The sequence below is a fragment of the Stenella coeruleoalba genome (assembly GCF_951394435.1).
Source record: "Stenella coeruleoalba genome assembly, chromosome: 19".
Lineage (NCBI taxonomy): Eukaryota > Metazoa > Chordata > Mammalia > Artiodactyla > Delphinidae > Stenella > Stenella coeruleoalba.
Window position 1 is genome coordinate 16,947,578 of NC_137165.1, and position 20,122 is coordinate 16,967,699.

Here is a 20,122-nt window from a genome sequence, read left to right on the forward strand (position 1 = left end):
GGCATGCGACCTCAGCGTCCCAGCGACGCATCTGCACGACAGTCCCCTAGGCCAGTGCCTCTCCCACTCCAGCGTGCAGCAGACCACCTGGGATCTTGTCACGTCGCAGGCGTTGAGGAGGTCCGAGGCAGGGCCGGGGATTCACGGCCCCAGGTGCTGCTGGTACTGCTGGTCTGAGGATGCTCTGAGCCCCACCCTGGTTCCCGAGGACAGGATTCTTGGAGCTAGCAGGATGCGTTGGCATCGTGGGGACACAGAGCCATCCCCATGCCCTGGCTCAGTGACTGGCAGAACCCCGCACGCTGACTCTCTTTCTCCCACGCACACCCTGACCCCTGACACCGGGGGACCCACAGCAGAAGCACACAAACAGGCCTCTCTTCCGAGTCGGCTTCTTGGGAGCCCAGCCCAGCCCTTGGCCCATCTCAGAAGCATGGGGCCATTTCCTGGGTTCACCTCCATCACCAAGCTTCCTGCGTCAGCGATGCCTGTCCAAGAGGCCTGAGCTTTCGCCCACACCCTTGTGGGGTTTGTGGAGGACCCGCTGGGAGCAGGCCTGGAGGTCAGGAACCACCCGCTGATCCAAGTGAGCCCGTGCTCTCTTCCCCCTCTTCCCTCAGCCTGGACCTCCCCGATTCCAGAGACTCCAGAAGGTCTCCAAACTCAGTTACCAAACCATGGCCATCCCAGGCACACGTGCCGACAAGCATTGTTCTTTCTTTATTCGAAGGACACTGGGAAAGGGGAGAGCCCCCTGCTGAGAAGGCTCCTGTCCGTTGGTGGGGACCAGTGGGGTGTCATCAGGGTAGCTTTCCGGGAGGAGGAGAGGTTAAAGATTGGAGGAAGGGGAGGCGCCGAGGATACAGCCTCCTGCGTGAGTGACAGCTAGTGGCGTCGGACGAGGTGGACCTGGCCAGAAGCAGAGCCAGCCAAGGACGTGGTCTCTCCAGCAGAGCTCAGGATCCGGGGCGGGTGGGAGTGATGAGCAGAGCCAGACGGCAGCCCAGGGCAGGGCTGGCCTATGTCTGCACGTGGGTCAGCTGGATGTCGCCCCCCACCTCCAGGCTGTTGATGGCGGGCAGGTTCTTCAGGCGGTGGTAGTATTCACACAGGTGCTGGCCGTCCACGGCCAACTTGAGGCAGGCACCTTCACACATGATCCACACCTGGACGAGAGGCCCCGGCATCTGTACCCCGCCTGGACTGTCCTCAAAGCCAAAGGCAGCCTCACGTCTGCCTCCCTCCTTCCCACCTTCCCCAGACGTTAGTTAAGCAAGACCCACACCTCCATTCGAGCCACGCCGAAGGATTCGCTCTTCCCCGAACACGCCTCGTGCTCTCCTTCCCTGTGCTTCTACATATCCTCTTCCTCCCCCCAGAACACCCGTCCCCTGGGCTCCCCGCTCTGCACACCTCGTCCACGTGGATCACTGCTACTCCCCCTCCAGGACTCGCCCTCCTGCAGCCAGCCTTCCCGGGCTTTCCCCAACTCCTGAGCCCCTCCTAGCTGAGTCAGGCGCCGCCCTCAGGCTGTGTCCCGCACCCCTATCCTTACCCTCTGGCTGGACCCTGAGCCTCTAGGGACACAAATGCTGGCCTGTGTCATCCATGCCCCTAGGACCCGGCACACAGGAGTGCTGGGCGTCTGCACTCCTGCTGCAGCAGCCTCCTAACTTGTCTCTTCCACCCCGACATTCTCCCAGAGGCGGTGGCACCACAGCTGTTAGAATACCATCGTCCCCATCACATAGCTAACAGCAGCGGCAGAGTCACTGCGCACCGGGCACTGTCCTAAGCGTGTCACAGACTCGATTTCATTTCCTTCTTCCATCTCTGTGAGATCAATGTTACTAGCAGTCCCATATTTTAGATAAGGGAACGGAGGCACAGAGCTGTTACGACACTTGCTCAAGGTCACACAGCTATCAAAGTGTATTGCTCTCTGGCTTGAAACACATCAACACCCTGGGCTAAAATTCAGAATCCATGACCCACAAGGCCCTACATCGGTCATTGTCAACCCTGGGTGAGGAGCATTAGGGCATATTTAAAAATACGGGTGTCCAGGCTCACCCTCTCGTGGGCCTGGGGTGGGACCAGGCATTGCTTTTTCTTTTTCAAGCTCTCAGGTGATTTGAGTACGTAGTCAGGGCCGAGAACCCAGTTCTGTGTCGTCCGGGCCGCCAGCAGTGCCACCCGCCACCTCCCCATCCTCGCTCTCCCAGAAGCCCCGGGGCCTCCTGCTTCCTGGACAGGCCACGACCATGACCCTCTGCCTCGGCGATAATATCAGCTCCCTCTGCTGCCCCTTAGATTTTTTGCAAGATGGGCTCCTCCTACCACTGAGGTCCCGCCTGCGCTGGGGCCTCCTCCAAGGTCTGCCCCCACCTGAGGAAGCATGGCCCCTGCCCAGGGCTCACTTATTTCTTATTCTACTTTGCCCTCCACGTAGTACCCGTTGCTATTCTGCAGCGATCTGTCCGTACATTTGTTTCCTTGTTCCTCCCCGACCTTGATTGTAAACTCCATGGGGGCAGGACCTGGACTGTTTCCTCATTGCCCCCCAGTACCTGGGGTACTTGCTGCTCAAAGTGGGCCTGGATGAAATAGCTGATAAATGACTGTTGAATGAATGAGTGAGTGAGTGAGTGAATGGATGACACCTCATTCATGAATGAGTGAGTGAGTGAATGGATGACACCTCATTCTTGAGTTCGATTTGGCACTGATTGGCTGTGTGACCTTAGCAAGTAACCTGCACGTGTCAGTTAGTCTCATCTGTAACAGCAGGTGGTACCTGCCACCTGCCTTATGTGGGACAGTGACAGTAAAATGATAGTAGCAGTAATTTGGGGAACACTTTCCCCTCTTCTGGGCCCCATCCTCACCCCAGAGGCATCAGCTCCTGTCTCGATCAAGGTGCCCCCAGATGGCCTCCACCCGCTACTCCACTGCCCCTCGAGAGCCCCTCCCAGCTCGGGGCTGCAGCATCTCACCGAGAAGCTCTGGCCTCGGAAGAAGGGCATCTGTCGGGGCAGGCTTCGCTCCTCAGACCCCCAGCAGCTGTTGATTTGCGTGTTGCGGACCACGGCATTCTCGTCGAAGCGGGGGTTCAGGTGGAAGGCGATGTCTCTCCCGGAACACAGGTTGATGTAGAACCTGGGGATGGGCCGCTCCCATGGACTCTCTGCCCCGAGCCGGGGGAATGGCCCGAAAGACCTTGGGGTGTCTCTTCTCCCCAGGAACCCTGGCTTACCTCTGAGCACTGGGCAGGACGGTACCCGACACCATGATGCTCTTGGAGGGGTACAGCCCACCGGGGATAGAGGTGAAGAAAGGTATCGGCTGTGGGGAGGAGGGGGCAGGTCAGATGGCAGCGGCCAGAGCAGCCGCCGCTGCAAGAGAAACTTCATGACAACTTCTGTGCGTTTGGACTGTCAGTCGACAACTTAACTGTGCCTGTATCTTCAAGAAAGAACTCCATGGTATCTTTACTTGGCTCAGTAAATGGCAAAGGAAAACTTTCCAGCATTCCTCAAATTAACGGGCATTTACTATCATGAAAAGAGCTTTGGTTGGACACAAAGGATGCTTGGGCTGAGAAGGGAAGACCGTGTAATATGCTCATGGTGAAGGGACGATTTTCAAGGTGAAAGCCCCTTTCCTAAGTCTTCTAAGTTACCTGGACGTTTCCAGAACTTCAGTTTACTAAGGGACTGCTTTTCATTTTGTAAGCTGCCCTCCCCTCTTCCCCTACCCCAACCCTGCACAACACAAACCAGAACTCCACCCCTCCCAGAGAAACCACTTACATAGGTTGGGTTGGGATATGCCATGGGTGGGATCATGGGATTCTGCTGAAAAGAGATCGGGAAATTCAGTACGGGAGTGTGCGCACACGCGCACGCGCACGCACACACACACACACACGCCCTGGCACGTTCTAGAGGCGATGCTCCAATGGGAGACTGAGGTCGTGAGGCTTCAGGCGTTGGATTCTCCCAGTCACCTTCCTCCCCATGTCAGCCTTGGCGGGACTCCTGCTGTGTTCCTGGATCCCATCATGGTCACCTGCCCCTCAACCCCTCCAAGGGCAGCCCCCTGACTCCAGGCCCCCCGTGTGCTCTGCACTGGCACAGGAGGAGGAGAAGCAGCCTAAACCTGTGATCAGCAGTGACATCCTGGGGGCTTGTCCTCAGGATGGAGGGTCTCGTATCCAGATACGGGGACCACTGCACTCCCCTCTCAGGGGCAGAAGGACCCGTTTTCCTGTTGGTCCCTAGGGTCCTATTTCTTGGGTCGTTGGGTAAATCCAGCCTGATCCAGAATCTCTACTGTCCCAAGGAGAGTTTTACGTGCGTTTCTCCTAAGCAGAGGGCCCAGCCCCAACTGTCCCCATCTTCCTTGCTAAACTGCTTTCTTCCTGATTCTGGGCCTAGAGAATTCACTCCTTGGGAAAGGGGCACGCGGTGGGGCTGTGAGCTGACCAGAGCGTTCAGACTTACAGGGAACATCTGTCCAGGGGTGCTCTGCACGGTGTGGATGACGGTCTGAGTCTGGAAGAAAGAAGCCCCATTATAACCGGCTCTCACCGGTGTGAAGACTGCCACCTGCCACCAGAGGGCACCACCTAACACACTCCTCTTAGGTGAGGTCATCTTGAGCTTGTAACCAGCCCCATCAGCCTGACCAGACGCCCCAAAATTGGCAGGTAGAGGTGTTTCTTCTCTGGAGAAGAAACATGGCCTGCATTTGTGGCCTGTGGCCTGCATCTTTCTCAGGGCAATCTCTCTAGCACAGCCTCGCTTTGCAGAAGGAAGAAGTGAACGTGGGGCCTTGGTGTCCTGTGCCTGCCCACAGAGTGGCAGGGCCTTGAGCAAACCAGCGGCCACTGGGGCTCCTTCCCGATTCATCAGGGCCAGCCACCCCTCCCCACACCCCGAACTCCCTCCCACCATCACCCCAGCCGGGCAGATGGCCCAAGGGTCTGGCCTTGGCGGCCCTTCCCTCCAATGGGAGAGGCTCCACGCTTGACTCCGCCTCCTCCTTTTAACCCACAGGAAAAGCCGAAGTGAAGAGATTCCGTAGACAGAGCAAGACACTTACAATGGGAGCCGAGCCGGCCGTCCAGATACTTGGAGGCTGAAGGGGATGAGAAACCACAGTGGTGGTTAACGCTGGCGCCACACGAGAGTAACACGGCGGCAGAAGCTGTGGTAAGAAATGCCTCCCCACACGCGGCCTCCCTCCTGAGCCTTCTGGGCGCCCAGATTCTCACCCAGCGTCCCGGGTACACTGTGGTTATGCAGGGTGGGTGGGGAGGGGGAACATTCCCATTGGCTCCTTCAGAAGGAGAGGAGGGTGTGTCTGATGCAGACCATTTAGCTCCCGGAGGCCAAGCCGTTACTCCCGCTGCCACGTTTCACCCATAAGGTGAAAACTTACATTGGCTGAAGGCCTGCCGTGTGCCAGGCTCTGGCTTCAAGACTTTACAACGAGGGAGGCATCCTTGCCTCCTATTTCGCCGGTGAGGCAACTAGTCTCAGAAAGCTTAGGCAACTTGCCCGAGCGCACCCAGGTAACAAGAGAGAAAATCCAGATGGTACCCAGTTCTGCTGATTGTATCCACCACACCCTGTCCTCCCCAGGCCAGGGCCAAAGTCGGGCTGCCCTGCGAAGGCTGCCTGCGGCCCCACCAGTCCTGCGTCCGCATGGCAGAAGGCAGGTGCCCCAGCTGCGCCATGCTGGGCCCAGGGAGGCTGGGTAGAGAGACGGCCTTCCTCCCAGTCCCCGCTGCTCAAGTGGCCAAAGAAAGGGCCAGGCCTGCTCCCCTTCCTGTCCGGGCCCCAGCCTTCACCCGGCAGACTGTTCCTCTCGCAAACCTATTCCACGTTCACTAACCGAGTCCCTACTGCATGCCGGGCACTGTGCAAAATGCTAGGGATACACAAATGAACCAGCTACAATCCCAGCCCACAAAGGGCCTGGTGGGTGTAGGGAAGGAGGGAGGAGAGTGGTGAGGAGACACACATAGACACAATGAGAGCAGGACGTGACGACTGGAATAGCACAGAGATATCCAAAGTCTGTGGTGACTCAGGAGGGCATCCAGAGATCTGCTCCGGGGACGGTGCTCCAGAGGAGTGACACTTAAGGAGAGCTGTGAAGGGCCATTTGGGAGAGGCTGGATGTGGGTGGCAAAGGGTGCTTTCAGCACTGGGACAGCATGTGCAGAAAGCACGGTGGCCTGAGAGAGCCCCAAGTGAGCAGTGGAGGCTGCGTGAGCTTCCTGGGTGAGGGATGAAGCCGGGAGGGAGGCTGGGGCAAGATTGGGGAGGATTCTGCAGGTCCTGCTATCTGGACTTTATCTAGAGGGACTTGGGGCCTTTAGGACTTTAAAGCAAGGGGAGGACGTGATCAGATTTGTGCATAGGAAGGTCACTGTGGTGGGTGAGTGGGGCGTGGGGAACCAGGCCGTGGTCAGAGTGTTGAGGGGGCAGATGGCCTGGACCAAGGCAGTGGCTTTGGGAAGAGAGGTACTGGTGCCCTGGAGAGATAAGGAGAGACAGGAAGAGCCAAGGACAGCTCCCAGGTCCCCAGCTCTGGGCCCGGGGCTGTGGATGGAGGCAGGGAAACTTTGGGCATGACAGGCCCTGGAGACCCTGGCTGGCGTGCTGGCTGGACCAGCGTCTCGAGCGCTCTGTCCTTCCTGCTGACAGCTCAGCCTCCCCAGGCCTCCACTGAACTCACTTTCGGTTTGCGCCCCTTGGGCTTGTGTGGGAAACAGGCAGCCTGGGAGAACTGCACCGTGGAGAAGGCGGGCGGGATGAGAGCTGCGCCGGTGTTCTGTTAAAACATAAAGGTGCCATGGGCTGAAGAGAAGCCCTAACGGAAGAGGGGAAAAGCAGGGGCCACAGGCAAGAGGGAGACAGACAGGCAAGCAGGCGGAGTGGGGGTGTCCAGGACGGGCAGAGGGAAGGTTACGCTCCAGGGAGTGACGGCAGGCTGGCTGTCTCTCTCTCCACCTCCGTCTCTCTCTCCTCTCTCCCCAACCCCACAGGGGGAGTTAGGGAGGGAAGGAATATGAGAGATGAGGACCAAAGAGAAAGGGCCTCAGATCTGTCAGGGGCCTGCTGTGTGCCTTCCCATCTCAGGGAACACACTCAAATACCAAAGCGGTGCTGACAGCTCCCAGCCAGCGGCCTGGGGCCCTGCAGAATGTGGGCCCAGCATTCCCCAATCGTTCCAGTTTTCACAAAAAACCAGAAATCCAGATGACCATGTGCTATCGCCTGACCTTTTTTTTTTTTCTAAACTGCGGTGAAATGCACATAAAATTGACCATCTGAACTTTTTTTTTTTTTTTTTAACTATTTTTAAGTGTACAGTTCAGTGACATTAAGTCGACTCCTATAGCTGGGCAACCATCACCGCCATCCAGCTCCAGAACTTTTTCGCCTTGCAAAACTTCTGCTGAGAGACCTCGCTGGTGGTGCAGTGGTTGAGAATCCGCCTGCCAATGCAGGGGACAGGGGTTCGAGCCCTGGTCCGGGAAGATCCCACATGCCGCGGAGCAACCAAGCCCATGCGCCACAACTACTGAAGCCCACGTTCCACAACTACTGAAGCCCGCGCGCCTAGAGCCCCGCTCAATGCAATTAGAGAAGGCCCACGTGCAGCAACAAAGACCCAACGCAGCCATAAATAAGTAAATAAATTAATTAATTAAAACAAAACAAAACAAAAAGCTTCTGCTGACCTTTTAGATGCTGGTAACACATTCAAAAATTTTAAAGGACAGAGAGGGTCAAATAGACCCAAGTGTGGCCCACGCAGGCTGTTCTGTGACCTCTGATGTGTATCGCCTCATTGAACTCACACAAGGACCTATGGGGTGGCAGAGACCCTGCTCCTTCCACAGGTGAGGAAACTGAGGCTGGGAGAGGCGAAGTCACTTGTCTAAGATCCCCCAGCCCATGAGAATGGCAGAGCTGGAGATCTGAGCTGGATTCAGTTTGATTCCCAAGCCTCGGGTCTTTCTAGAACCACACAGCCTCCTAACCAGGGTGGGAATGACAGAGGTGAGTGGCCTAGGAGCCCGGGAGACTGAAGCAGGTGTCCCAGACAGAAACAGCGACACAAGAGGGACAGGACGGGGGAGCCACAGGTGTGTCCCCAGAGCCACCTGGAAAGGAGACTGGCTGGCACTTTGGGGCCCACGCAGCAGGGCCTGGGCACAGTGGACCGGGCCCTGCACCCAGCCCCTGGGGGCGGATGCCGGGTGGACAGTCTGACCTGAAAGCTGATGTAGGACAGCTGCACGGCGCCCGTGACGCAGATGGTGTTGACGCGGTGGAAGGGCACGCGGTGTGCGTACTGCATGAAGAGGTTCTTGTTCACCATCACCTGCCGAGATGAGTGCATGTTCCAGGAGGGGGTCCCTGGCCAGGTGGGAACTCACCCAAGCTTCTGGGACCCCTGCTTCTAGAAGTTTAGACCTGTGTCTAGTTTTCACATCCATCCCCTGTAGGTCGGGGGCATCAGCCTTCAGAGCTGTGCCAGTTACAGGAACATGCTTGTGACCCAAACACAATCCCTACGTGGCTCTGGTTGTTGGCTTTTTAGTTCTTATGGTTGGTTGTTTATTGCAGTAGGTTTGTCTTTCTAATCTTAGGTCACCTGGGGTGTTACTGAAATATGCATACAAATGTTCCTGGGGAGCAGAGGAGAGGTGACGTCAGGTTGCATGTTGAGGGGTTGGGAACGTCCATGTTCACACAGAGAGGCATAGACACAGATGTACTCACCCCTTCTCCCGTCTCCCCAAGCCCAGAGACACTGCGCTGCTTGCAAAAGCAGTTTGCAATGCCCTGCAAAACTAAGCCATTAATAACACCTGGATAAAGGCTGCAACAATGTAACAAAAACAAATGTTACCAGGGACCTGGAGTGGAAGAAGGGCAGAGGAACGGAAATAATTTGGACTTTAAAGACCCAGGAGGCCAAAAAGCACCGTGGTGACTTATCTAGTGCTTATTTCCATAGTAAAAGAAGCAACAGGTGCATATGTAGCTGCAGGTGAAGGTGCCTAAGGAGACTGCATCCTCACAAGCAACAAAGGTGTTTCTCACGTGACTATTTAAACGCTATTCACTGCTCCTGATAAGGCTGGGGGACAGGCAGCTGAAGGGAAGAGAGGAGAGTTCCTGCTCACCTTGAACTCCGAGCTCTGTACCAGGAAGCAGAGCTCAAAGGGACACCCCCTCTGGAAGGGCATTTGCATCTTCCTTTCCTCAGCCCCCCAGCTTCCTTTCTGCTTCGTGTTGCAGACCACATATCCGCCTTCTTCAAACCGAGGGTTGAAGTGCAAGGCAATGTCATTGTCATTGTGGCCGGTCTGAAAGTTCACAGCAAACCTAGGCCAAGGGAAATTAGACAGTGCTCTTGGTATCCTGGTTTACTGCCAAGGGTGGGAACAGGAGGGTCTCACGCCTTTGACTGACATCTATCTGGGATCCTGCCTACGACCTGCGTGGCTGGTTTGTACCCATCCTTAGTCGTTGCCATCTTTTTTGCTCACCTGATTTGCACTTAGTATGTTTTTGTGCAGTTACCACATTTTGCCCTTACAGTGTGATTTTCTAAAAATAAGTAGAAAATGGGTAAAGAAATTTATCCAAGTTGGAAGTCGAGAAATGTGCCTAGGAGTGAGAACCTTTTGCACCAAGCGGTCGCTCATTGGAGGCCAGCCCACGTTTGCTCAGTTGAGAGAGAAGAGGACAGATGGGAAGAGCATGTTCCATTGATGGGACGCCTACAGAGACGGTGCCTAAAGGGGAGGCATAGAATAAACACTAGCTCTCCGGGCGTGGGGACCTCAGTGTGCGCGTCTGTCCCCCTGTAGATGTTAGCGTGTGTCCACCTGACCTGAGTGAGGTCAGCAGGCCCGGACCCAGACCCCAGCTCTTCACTGTTTGTCATTTGCAATGAACCTGTACCTCGCTACCCTCAAGCTGCCGCACCCTGGAAAGGGGGTGACTGCCTTCTTTCGAGGATGATTAACAAGGCGGCCAGGGGAAATCCCCAAGCAAGCAACTCTTTGTTCCCATCTCTCCTCGGAGGAAGCCCCTCACCATGCCAGCTTCCTTTGGGTACAGCCTTGACTCTAAGGTGAGGACTGAAACAAAAGAATCTTCCAAGGGACCTGGCTCACAAAGTGGGCGCGATAAATGTTTGTTCTGCCTCTTCCCAGACGGAGCTCACTCGTGTCCCCAAACCAAGCTCCAGTCTGAGGTTCTGAGGGTCTCCAGCGAGGAGCCTGTCTCTAACCGCCTTCCCTGAACTCAGCCCCAGTGTGGTTCGCAGCCTGCCTCTCGGGGTCACTTTGGTCTCCCCAACAGACACACAGCAGTCAGAGAGCACGCCTCGCTCCCATGTCATGCCCCACAGAGCCAGGCGCTGCCCTGCACCCAAGGGTGGCCCTCGATGGACAGAGCCCCTACCTGCATAGCCCCTCCACTTTTTTTTTTGGCCGCACAGCTTGCAGCATCTTAGTTCCCCAACCAGGGATCAAGCCTGTGCCCCCTGCAGTGGAAGCATGGAGTTCTGACCACTGGACCGCCAGGGAAGTCCCCAGAGCCCGTTCTCTTTCTCGGTTACGGGGGTTGTGTCCTGGATGCCGTCCTCAACACCGGAGCACTCTGTGAGCCCTCAGCCAGCGGGGCCTGCGGGAAACTGGCCTGGCCCTGAGCCCAACCGCCCTCCCTCTGGGGAATACCAAAGGGAAGGGAAACTCCAAGTGACTCTGGAATGAGAAAATCTAAGTCCCTATTCCTCTTAAAGTGGAGAATAGTGTTTCTGAAATATCTCTGGGTGTAGTTTTCTCTTTGTGGTCCTCCAGCTTCATTCCTGTGTTCCTTTGAAAATTCCTGCCCCAGGGAAGGGAGAGAGCAAAAGCTCCCATCAGAAGGGGGACCCTCGGAGGTAGGGAGAGATTCTATTAGACAGGGTGGGAGTAGAAAGCCCTCCTGCGTTGGGAGAAAGGGTAGGCAGAGGAAGGGGGAGAGAGAAAGCAATGGAAGTTCAGAGTCGAGGTCTGGGACTCCCATGCTGGCAGAGTTTTGGGGGATCTGGGTGCCTCACTTCCCTCCGAGTCCCCTGGGGGCACTCAGGGCTCTCAAAGTCCCATGGTCAGTGTGACCATGTCCACCTGGAGGGGAAACAATGACAGAGGAAGTCATCTAGAATCTAGATGCAGGGGTAGGGCTGGGCCTGGGAGGGGCCCGAAAGGATCCAGGAGGTCCCCAGGCCCCACACAAAGTGATGAGAGGAAAAGTAGGGGCAGAAGCCAGCTGGGATTGGGACAGAGAGGCTTCTGAGAGAGGGCCACGTGTCCAGAGGGGCCTCCGTGGGCACTGTGGACCTCAGGGTGCAGCCCACGTGGACCCCACCGAAACTGGGCATGGGTGCCAGGCCCCCGAGCCACCCGGACCTCAGCAGAGGTCAGCCAGGGCTGCGTGAGCATCCGAGGACCCTCCTGCCTCTGAGAATACGTGCAAGCTCTTCGCTTGGGAAGCCCCCTTGGGAGCTAGGAGGAGCGCTGGAAACAGTGCTAAGATATTTATTTTTTGAATTGACTTAGCATTTTCCAGAAAAGAGCTTGAAACTGAAAGAGACCAAATTACAACTTTGATGGCAAGTTTAACTATTTCCACGTCAGACCAAGTGAGGGTTCCGAAGTAGATGAGGGCAGCTATAGGAAATGAAGGAAGGTGATGTTTTTGCAACTCTGAGTCATAGCATACAATGCTTAGTCCTAGAACTTCTGCCTCTGGGCTGGGCTGCTTCCCTCCTTAGACTGGGAGCTCTCATTGGCCCCTCCCCCATCTTTGGGGAGTCTGGTTAATGGTGCCCTGGGCGCTACTGGCAGATGGCAGGAGTGCCGTGCATTGTTGGCAGGGGCTGGGCCCCGCTCATCCCCTGAGCCAGGTGCGGGCAGCTCGGAGGATGCTGGGTGGACCAACCTGAGCGGAGAGCGCCCTGGTTCGCTCAGGGGCAAGGCTGCAAGAAACAACAATTCCAGGTACCTGTTTCCGTTGGAATATATAACGGTCCCATTGATGGTGATCTGAAGTCCGTCCTGGAGACCCCCTTGGATTACCCCAGTGAAGGGGACGACCTGCGGGAGGAGACGGTGGTCAGCGGGCCGGCCTGCTTCTCTCCATCCCCTTCAGCACTTGCTGGGGGCTGGCCTGGGTGTCGGGCCCTGGGCTAGGGGCCAGGTGCAGCTGTGAGCAGGACAGATTGAGGCTCTGGTCCACGGACCTTCCAGGCTTGCAGCGAGGAAGTTACACAGACGTTCTGAGGTTGTGAGAAGGAGATCCCTCTGGCTCTGGGAGGATGTGACAGGGACAGCGTGACAGCTGCTAAGAGGAAGAAGTGGCACGTGCACAGCCCTGAGATGGGAGGGAACCAGGGGAGTGAGGAGGGGGCTGCTGGACCCCAGGCCAGGTTCCTAGCAAAGTCCCCTGACTGGGGACTCAGGGGGCCCAAGGGACCAAAGAGATCCACCAACCTGTTCTCGAGGATAGACCTTCTGCTCACCTGAACAGGCCAAGAAGAAGGCATCCTCCCCTCTCCTGCCCATCCCACCCTGAGAACAGTGGTGACCGTGACCTTTGCCCTCCACCGCCTCAGAAAGTGCCTCTTCCCGGGTGCTCTCTGCAACCACGGGGCAGCCCCCTCTTCTATTCCTGCTCCTGGGCTCCCATTCCTTCCCGCAGGCCCTTGGCATCCTCCAAAATCCTAATGTGACATCTCCACCCCTCCTGGGCCCCATGACTTTGTTACGTTCTCTTTCCTGAGCCTCTATAAAGGATCCACGGTTACTGTGAGGGCTGCCTCATTTTAGAACCAGGCATACTCCAGATTTAAACCCTAATTTAGCTCCTTGTTAACTTAGCGGCCTTGGGAAGTTTATTTAACTTCTCTTTGCCTCAATTTCCTCATCTGTGAAATAGAGGTAAATCCCACCTTCTGAGTGAGATTGATGATTGAGTGACAAAAAGTCTGTGGAAGAGACTGGTACATAGTAGGTTATCTCTCTACTGCCCCTCTGCTTCCTTCCACCTTGGTCTCTCTAATCAAAATTCCTAAATTGCTTATGTCTCAACTTTCAAAGCTTCCTTCCTGAATGCCTTTGTCTAATGTGGTTCTACAAACTGCCTTAAACACAGTTCTATCTCCTAGTCAATTTTCACATTTTTCAAGTTGTTCAAGTCTTTTCTACCTTCTCCTTCAAGTGAATTCCTTACAAAAATTAAATGTGTGGGAAGAGATATGGGGTCATATGTATAACTGATTCACTTTGTTATAAAGCAGAAACTAACACACCATTGTAAGGTAATTATACTCCAATAAAGATGTTAAAAAAAATTAAATGTGTACAGGAGCCAGGCAGGTGATGTGTATAGGTGAGCTGGCCAGGTAGGGTACAATAGGGAGTGGTAGGGACTGAGGCAAAGTAGACATCATCTTCCTTATCTAAAGAGGCAGTGTCCACTCAGCTGTAACCAGTGATTACCATCCAGGTCCAGTGTTGGCAGAGCTTCCAAGTCTTTAGGAGAAGACCCAAATCTGGAATTTTTTTCTGTAAAACTTTCTAATTTCTGGGGGGAAAATCCTTTAAAAAGGATTGTAGAAGAGTTCCTTTGTTATAGAGACATAGAATGACATATTTGCAATGAAATGATATATCTAGATTTGCTTCAAAATAATCCAGAAGTGGAAAGGGAAGTAGGGTTGGGTAGAGATGAAGCAAGATAGGTCATGAGTTGAAACTGAATGACGGGTATGTGTTGTTTATGATACTATTCTCTCTAAATTTGCTTTAGCAACGAGTTAAACTAAACACTGTGCAGGCAAACAAAAAACACCCACCAGCCCAGTTCAGTCCTAGCCTATGTCCTTGAGTTGTACAACCACTCAGGATCCAGAGAAACCCCTCCTAACTCATGTGCACAGCTCGCCCTGGGAGATAACCTGTAACACCAGGATCCCATTCAGACAGTCTCTGCTCTCCATGGACCTTTGGGAAAGGTGTCTCTTGTGGCACCTCAGGTTAGATCTGAACTCTGCCATTAAATACTTTGGTGACCTTAAGCAAATCATGGCTTCTCTACATCTCTGAGTTCTTTCTGTTGTCTCTGTCCATGCCAGTGATTTTGAAGAAGTAGAATCAGCCTGACACAGTTACAGACCAGCATGCCGTACTTCCTGGAAAAAGCATCCCCTCATTTGTTTGTTGAAGCCTGAAGTTCTCTTAAGAGCCTTTCACACCATCGTGACAGACAGGGCTTAAAATGCATACTCCTGGCAAGTATGGGCCCTTCCCTTAAGCATATTCACACTAAGGTATAAAGAACTGAAAGCAGAGTGTGTTGGGATGGGGGTCATCAGAGCACAGAAGGAGGCAGAAGGGAGGAAGCCATGTGTGGATAGTGGGGGCGGGCAGTACAGGTTAATCTTAAGGAAGGATTTCCCCCAAGAAAAGCTTTGTGAGATTTTATTGTCTTAAATGGTGACCTCAAATTCTGAAACACAAGATTGCTTCAAACCGAGTATAATCCTAAAGGCAAGATTATTCACTGCCACGTTATAATTGCACAACATCGGAGAGTCCAAAAGTCCACCAAGAAGAAAATGGTGAAATTAATTACGGTATTTCCATACAGTGGCTTCTGTGGAGGCCGAACACGAAGAGAAGAGGAAGAAGGGGACTCTTTGAGAACTGATAGAGAACGATGCCACGTGTACTATTTAAAAAACGGGTTGGGGAGGCTATATACATATATTTACTTACCATGAATAAAACATTTCTGGAAGGATTCAAAGAAACTGCTAACATTGGTTGACTCCAAGGAGGGTATGGTAGACTAAATGATTACTGCCCTCCCCTCTGTCCCACCAAAAATGTCTACATTCTAATCCCTGGAAGTTGTGAATATGTTGCTCTACACGGCAAAAGGGATTTTGCATATGTAATTAGGTTGAGGATCTTGAGATGTAGAGGTTATCCTGGATTATCCAGGTGGGCCCAGTGTAGTCACAGGGTCCTCAAAGAGGGAGGCAGAAGAGGAGAATTGGTAGTAGGAGATGTGACAACAGAAGCAAGAAGCTGCTGGCTTTAAAGGAGGAGGAAGGGGCCACAAGCCAACGCAAGCAGGCAGCCTCTGGAAGCTGGAAAAGGCAAGGAAACATTCTCGGACTTCCGTGGTGGCACAGTGGCTAAGAATCCGCCTGCCAATGCAGGGGACACGGGTTCGAGCCCTGGTCCAGGAAGATCCCACATGCTGCGGAGCAACTAAGCCCGTGCGCCGCAACTACTGAGCCCACATGCCACAACTACTAAAGCCTGCGTGCTCTAGGGCCTGTGCTCCACAACAAGAGAAACCACCGCAGAGAGAAGCCCGTGCACCGAGAAGCCTATGCACCGCAACGAAAAGTAGCCCCCGGCTCACAGCAACTAGAGAAAGCCCACGCGCAGCAACAAAGACCCAAAGCAGCCAAAAAAATTAAAAATTAAAAATAAAATGGAACAACCACTTAAAAAGAAAAAAAAAAAGATGAAAACATTTGAGATTCAACAGTTGCAGAAAAAAAAATAAAAAGGAAACATTCTCCCCTGAAGCCTCCAAAAGGAAATAGCCTTGCTGACACTTGGATTTTAGAGTTCTGACCTCCAGAACCGTAAGAGAATAAATTTGTATTGTTTTAAGCCTGGCTGGCCAAGGACCCCTCCGTGCGTGTATGTGTGTGTGTGTGCGTGTATGTGTGTGTGTATGCGTGTGTGCGCGTGTATGTGTGTGTGCGTGTGCGCGCGTGCGTGTATGTGCATGTATGCGTGTGTGTGCATGTATGCGTGTGTGTGCGTGTGTGTGCGTGTATGCGTGTGTGTGTGTGCGTGTATGTGTGTGTGCGTGTGTGTGCGCGCGCGTGCGTGTATGTGCATGTATGCGTGTGTGTGCGTGTATGTGCGTGTGTGTGCGTGTATGCGTGTGTGTGTGTGCGTGTGACCTCAGCAGGAAACAGCAGCACATGCTTTTGCTTTGTATGACTTAGGAGGATGGATTTTTATGCTGGATTTATGGTCCCACAGCTTGGGCTCGCCTTCCAGCTCCCTGTGCTGGCAGCTCTGATGTTGAACAAATCACTTGACCTGCCTGCACCCCAATTCCCTCTCCGGAACAGTGAGACAATAGCATTGCCAGCCTGGCAGGGTGCTTCAGAGGATTAGGTGAAAGGCTGAGTGGAAAGCCCTTGGCTGGAAGGCCTTGACGATAGCAGCTGTCTGCATGAGGATGACTTAATCTTTCTGCTGGGTCAGAACTTGCTCTCAGCTCTGGGCTGTGCCTGGAGGCTGAGGATTTTTTCCTCCTCTTCCTATCCGGTCCGGAAAGCAGAGTCAGGCCCTACAGGCCAGAGGGTGGGCAGCCCCCTTCTGGAGGCCCAGTGTCACAGAGGCCACCCAACCACAGCTGGCACAGGGGGCTCACCCAGAGGGGGCAGCTTTTAACCAAAGGGACTGCCGCCCTTCTGGTGGCCAGCCTTCCCCGTCTGTGTTATCTTGTTATCCTCACAGCCCCGGTCATTATTAGTGCCACGTTTACAGACGAGGAGACAGGCACAGGAAGGTTGCATAACTCGCCCAAAGCCACACATGCTTTTAACCCACGCTTCTAACCACCACACGGTCTGCTTCTCACGATGAAGCCCAGAACATCCTCGCTCCTGGCTCACCGAGTGTTCCCCTGGACCAAACAGCTGAGTCCTGTCCTGACTGTGACACCAGCTGCCCTCCTGGCCCTCTGGGGGCTGGGCCAGATGAGGCCGGCAGGGCGTGGGCAAGGAATGGGGGGGCTCCAGAGGCAGGTCCTGGAGGCGTGCCCTCCTCAGCAGACAGGCAGGGCAGAGGACCTTCCCACTGCATTTTGGAGGAAGTGAGGTCCCAGGTACTCAGGTCAATGGCTGGCCTGGGAGAGGGTGGCTACGTGGGCTGGACGGTGCTCCGGGTGCCTGTGAGGCCTGCACCCAGCCACTTTCTGGCCTGGACTTCCAAGGCCCTGTTTTGACTCTGCTGCCATAGAAGGAGTTTCCTTCTGATTTGAAATCTTTGGCTTTTGAATCCAAGGGTTAGAAAGTAAAAACACGTCACCTGAATAATAAAACGCCAGGGCCTGGAAGGGACTGCGGGTCGCCCATCTGATGGAGCAAGAGGCCCAGGTGACACGTTCTGACCCCGAGGCCATGGTGGAAGCACCCACCGGGTGGCCCAGCTTCCTCCAGCCCCACCCTAGGAGCCCTCACGAGATGGACGGAGTGGCACTTGGACACTGCCCAGAGCAAACAGGCCACGCCGGGGCCCCTGCAGAGGCGGGCTTGGCCTGTTTGCCCCCCAGCAGCTCCCCAGCACCTATTTCCGCCCACCCCCGCTCCCCACGAAGGGCTCCGTCAGCCCACCTGCCGGCCTCTTGGGAAGCAGAGGCCGGGAGAGGCTCCTACTGCAGGGTCCGGCCCAGGACACAGTGACCACAGAATCCTCCTGGGCCTGGGCTGCCTCCTGCGGGCCCACGTCCTCCCGCAGTGCTCTCTCTGGGGCACCTCCTTCCTCTGGGGCGGGGGGCGGGGGGGAATCAAGACACCTCCCTCCTCGGCCACTTACCATCTGGGGACATTTGACAAATGGCCGCCACCTCTCTGAGCCTCAGTTTTCCATGGATGACATGGGGATGATGAGGGTTTACAAAGGCCGCCTGCTACAGGGGCTCCCCAGAGAAAGCAAAAAGGCAGAGAAGGCAGCCCTTTGCACCCCACAGTGCTGGGGCAGCCCCGCTCCCCCCGCTAACTCCAGAGATGGTTCTTCTCAGACACCCTTGACCTGCCCTGCCTTGTTCACTCACCCCTCAGGGAGCAGACACCTCCTTGGGAGGGCTTCCCTGCTGCCCCCAGACTCGTAACAATTCTAAACACTTGCAGAGCACCCACAGTGGGCCAGACACCATTCAAGCTCTCTCCACGTGCTGCCTCACTTAATCCTTACCTCAGCCCTGGGCAGTGACTTAAGGATTATCCCCATTATACAGATGCAGAAACGGAGGCTCAGAGAGGTAAAGTAACTTGCTTGAGGTCACCCAGCTAGTAAATGGCTGACCCCAGAGAGGCCATCTTCAAAGTAAATGCCCTTCACTGCCGTGCTGGGTTGTTAATCTCCCCAGAAGCCCTGTTTACTTCTCCCTTCATGCAAAAAAAGCCATCACTTTTCCAGTTGTTACTTAGGCCCTTCTTTCCCCCACTGAGCACCTAGAAGAGGAGAGGCACCCGGAGAGAGCTCAGTAAGCGTTTGTCAGACGCACAAATCCCGGTGATGCTCACCCCCTCCAGCCCTGAACGGCACCAGGGAGACGGGTGCAGAGCAGAAGTTGTGTCAGGGTTGCCCCAGCTGGCATTTCTGCCCTTGTGATGTTCTCTTTGGGATGCCACCCACTTCCACCTGCATGAGCTGCTTCCTCAGAGCCCCACAGCTGTTTCCCCCTGGCTGAGGCTACCCACAGCCCCGGAACTCACTGGGCTCAGGTAGGGAGGCTGGGTGCCGCCGAAGGCCATCTCTCCACCGTCTCCGTGGCCGCTGCCACTTTACGCACTGACAGGGCAGTCCTCTGCACTGGGAAGGACTTAACAAAGAAATAGAAACTAAAGCAATTTGGCGGTTATTCAATGGGGAGGAGCCAGGAGCAAGAGGAAGTGAGTTTAGAGAAAGGGAGAGAGGTAGGTTGCCAAGGGAGGAGAGTGGAGGATGATACTTGGGAGAGGGAAGTGGGTGATCCTCATCCCGTGCCCTTTCCCTCCACTCTCCTCCTGCGCTCCACCCGTGACCGAATAGTTCACAGGGGTTCGTGTAGGCTCAGAGATCCTGACCACATTCACACTGCAGCGAGCTACCAGACGACACTATCCGTGAGCGTGTGGCTGTGTCATGTGTCCAGACGACAACGGTGCTGCCTGTGCACGGGTTGGTGGTGGAGCTGGGAAAGCCTGGTTATACCCATTTTCCAGACAGAGAAACTGAGGCTCAGAGAGTCTTAAGGGTCATGCCCAAGGTCACACAGCTCACTAGTGGTATCCTGAGCCATATGAGGCTACTTAGGTTCTCAAAAAGGTATTCTTCCCCTTTAAGATACTATTCCTCATATAAAAACATAATCACGTAGGGACTTCCCTGGTGGTCCAGTGGTTAGGACTCTGCTCTTCCACTGCAGGGGGCATGGGTTCGATCCCTGGTCAGGGAACTAGATCCTGCATGCATGCCACAACTAAGAGTTTGCATGCTGCAACTAAAAGATCCTGTGTACCGCAACTAAGAAACAGTGCAGCAAATAAATAAATCTTTAAAAAATAATCATAATCATGTAGAAAGAAATGTTTTGCAAATAGAAAACCTCGTAACGGGGTTACCTTATCCTTGTGTATAATGATGCCCTTGGGAGCTTCTGATCCCTCCTCTCTATGAAGTTCTCCCTTCTCTTCTCTCCCTTGATTCTGAGCTTTAGAATGGGGAGTGGAGAAGTCTTGGACATAACAGAACATTCCAAGTGACATGGAGGTGGGGGCAATATATTGAATAAACTGTCTTTAATTGGCTCCAGCACCTTATTAAAGGAAATGATTGACTGAAACAGAGATTCAGGAACAGCTGGATCAGGGGGCGGGGCAAGGAGGAAAGACATAGTGACAATATACTTAGCTGAAGTCAAGCAGGTTCTCACCATGTGCTGGAGACAGGGCCCCGCAGTCAAGCCTGGATGATCAGCTAAGGGTCCTACAGGCACCGTGTGGGTAGCAGGTGCCCCGGGGCCGTGCACGTGTCTGCACCTCTCTCCCTTCTTGTGCTTGCCTGAGTGCCCCAGAATTTGCAAAGACTGACTTCTTTGAGATGTTCCCATAGACTGAGGCCACATGCCTCCTCCGTCTACCCTCCATCCCCACTAGATGCCTGAAATTTGACCGGATTTAAGGGACAGATGGCACAGTTAGAGCAGAAAGGAGGAAAAGAAGGGGAAATTCTTTG

The 20,122-nt window shown here is 54.4% G+C and overlaps 1 protein-coding gene and 1 long non-coding RNA gene across 5 annotated transcripts; one reads left to right on the forward strand and one right to left on the reverse strand.

Moving 5' to 3' along the window:
• Positions 1-705: 705 nt before the first annotated feature.
• LGALS9 (galectin 9) lies at positions 706-18,779 on the reverse strand. 4 transcript variants are annotated; one of them, XM_079903763.1, is made up of 11 exons: positions 18,622-18,779; positions 12,087-12,178; positions 9,215-9,416; positions 8,296-8,406; positions 6,751-6,846; positions 5,107-5,142; positions 4,506-4,556; positions 3,813-3,854; positions 3,257-3,345; positions 2,997-3,159; positions 706-1,166 (listed from the first exon to the last, which is right to left on the reverse strand). In XM_079903763.1, exons 1-11 carry the CDS (start codon positions 18,658-18,660, stop codon positions 1,020-1,022), a joined length of 1,068 nt encoding a protein of 355 aa, XP_079759889.1. In that variant the 5' UTR covers positions 18,661-18,779; the 3' UTR covers positions 706-1,019. The 4 variants fall into 4 exon arrangements, with proteins under 4 accessions (XP_079759889.1, XP_079759888.1, XP_079759891.1 ...); XM_079903762.1 differs by having other exon boundaries at positions 3,813-3,857; XM_079903765.1 differs by lacking the exon at positions 6,751-6,846.
• LOC307177056 lies at positions 4,624-7,967 on the forward strand. Its single transcript, XR_013824968.1, has 3 exons — positions 4,624-4,648; positions 5,061-5,216; positions 7,394-7,967. It is a non-coding gene; the product is annotated as an uncharacterized lncRNA (long non-coding RNA).
• Positions 18,780-20,122: the final 1,343 nt, after the last annotated feature.

Coding starts and splice junctions, on each gene's coding strand:
- LGALS9 (XM_079903762.1), bottom strand. CDS start 18,660: ATGGCCTTCGGCGGCACCCAGCCTCCCTACCTGAGCCCA. Junction 3,160..3,256: donor GTCCTGCCCAGTGCTCAGAG/GTAAGCCAGGGT, acceptor GCCCATCCCCAG/GTTCTACATCAACCTGTGTT. Junction 1,167..2,996: donor TCCGAGGCCAGAGCTTCTCG/GTGAGATGCTGC, acceptor CCTCTCGTCCAG/GTGTGGATCATGTGTGAAGG.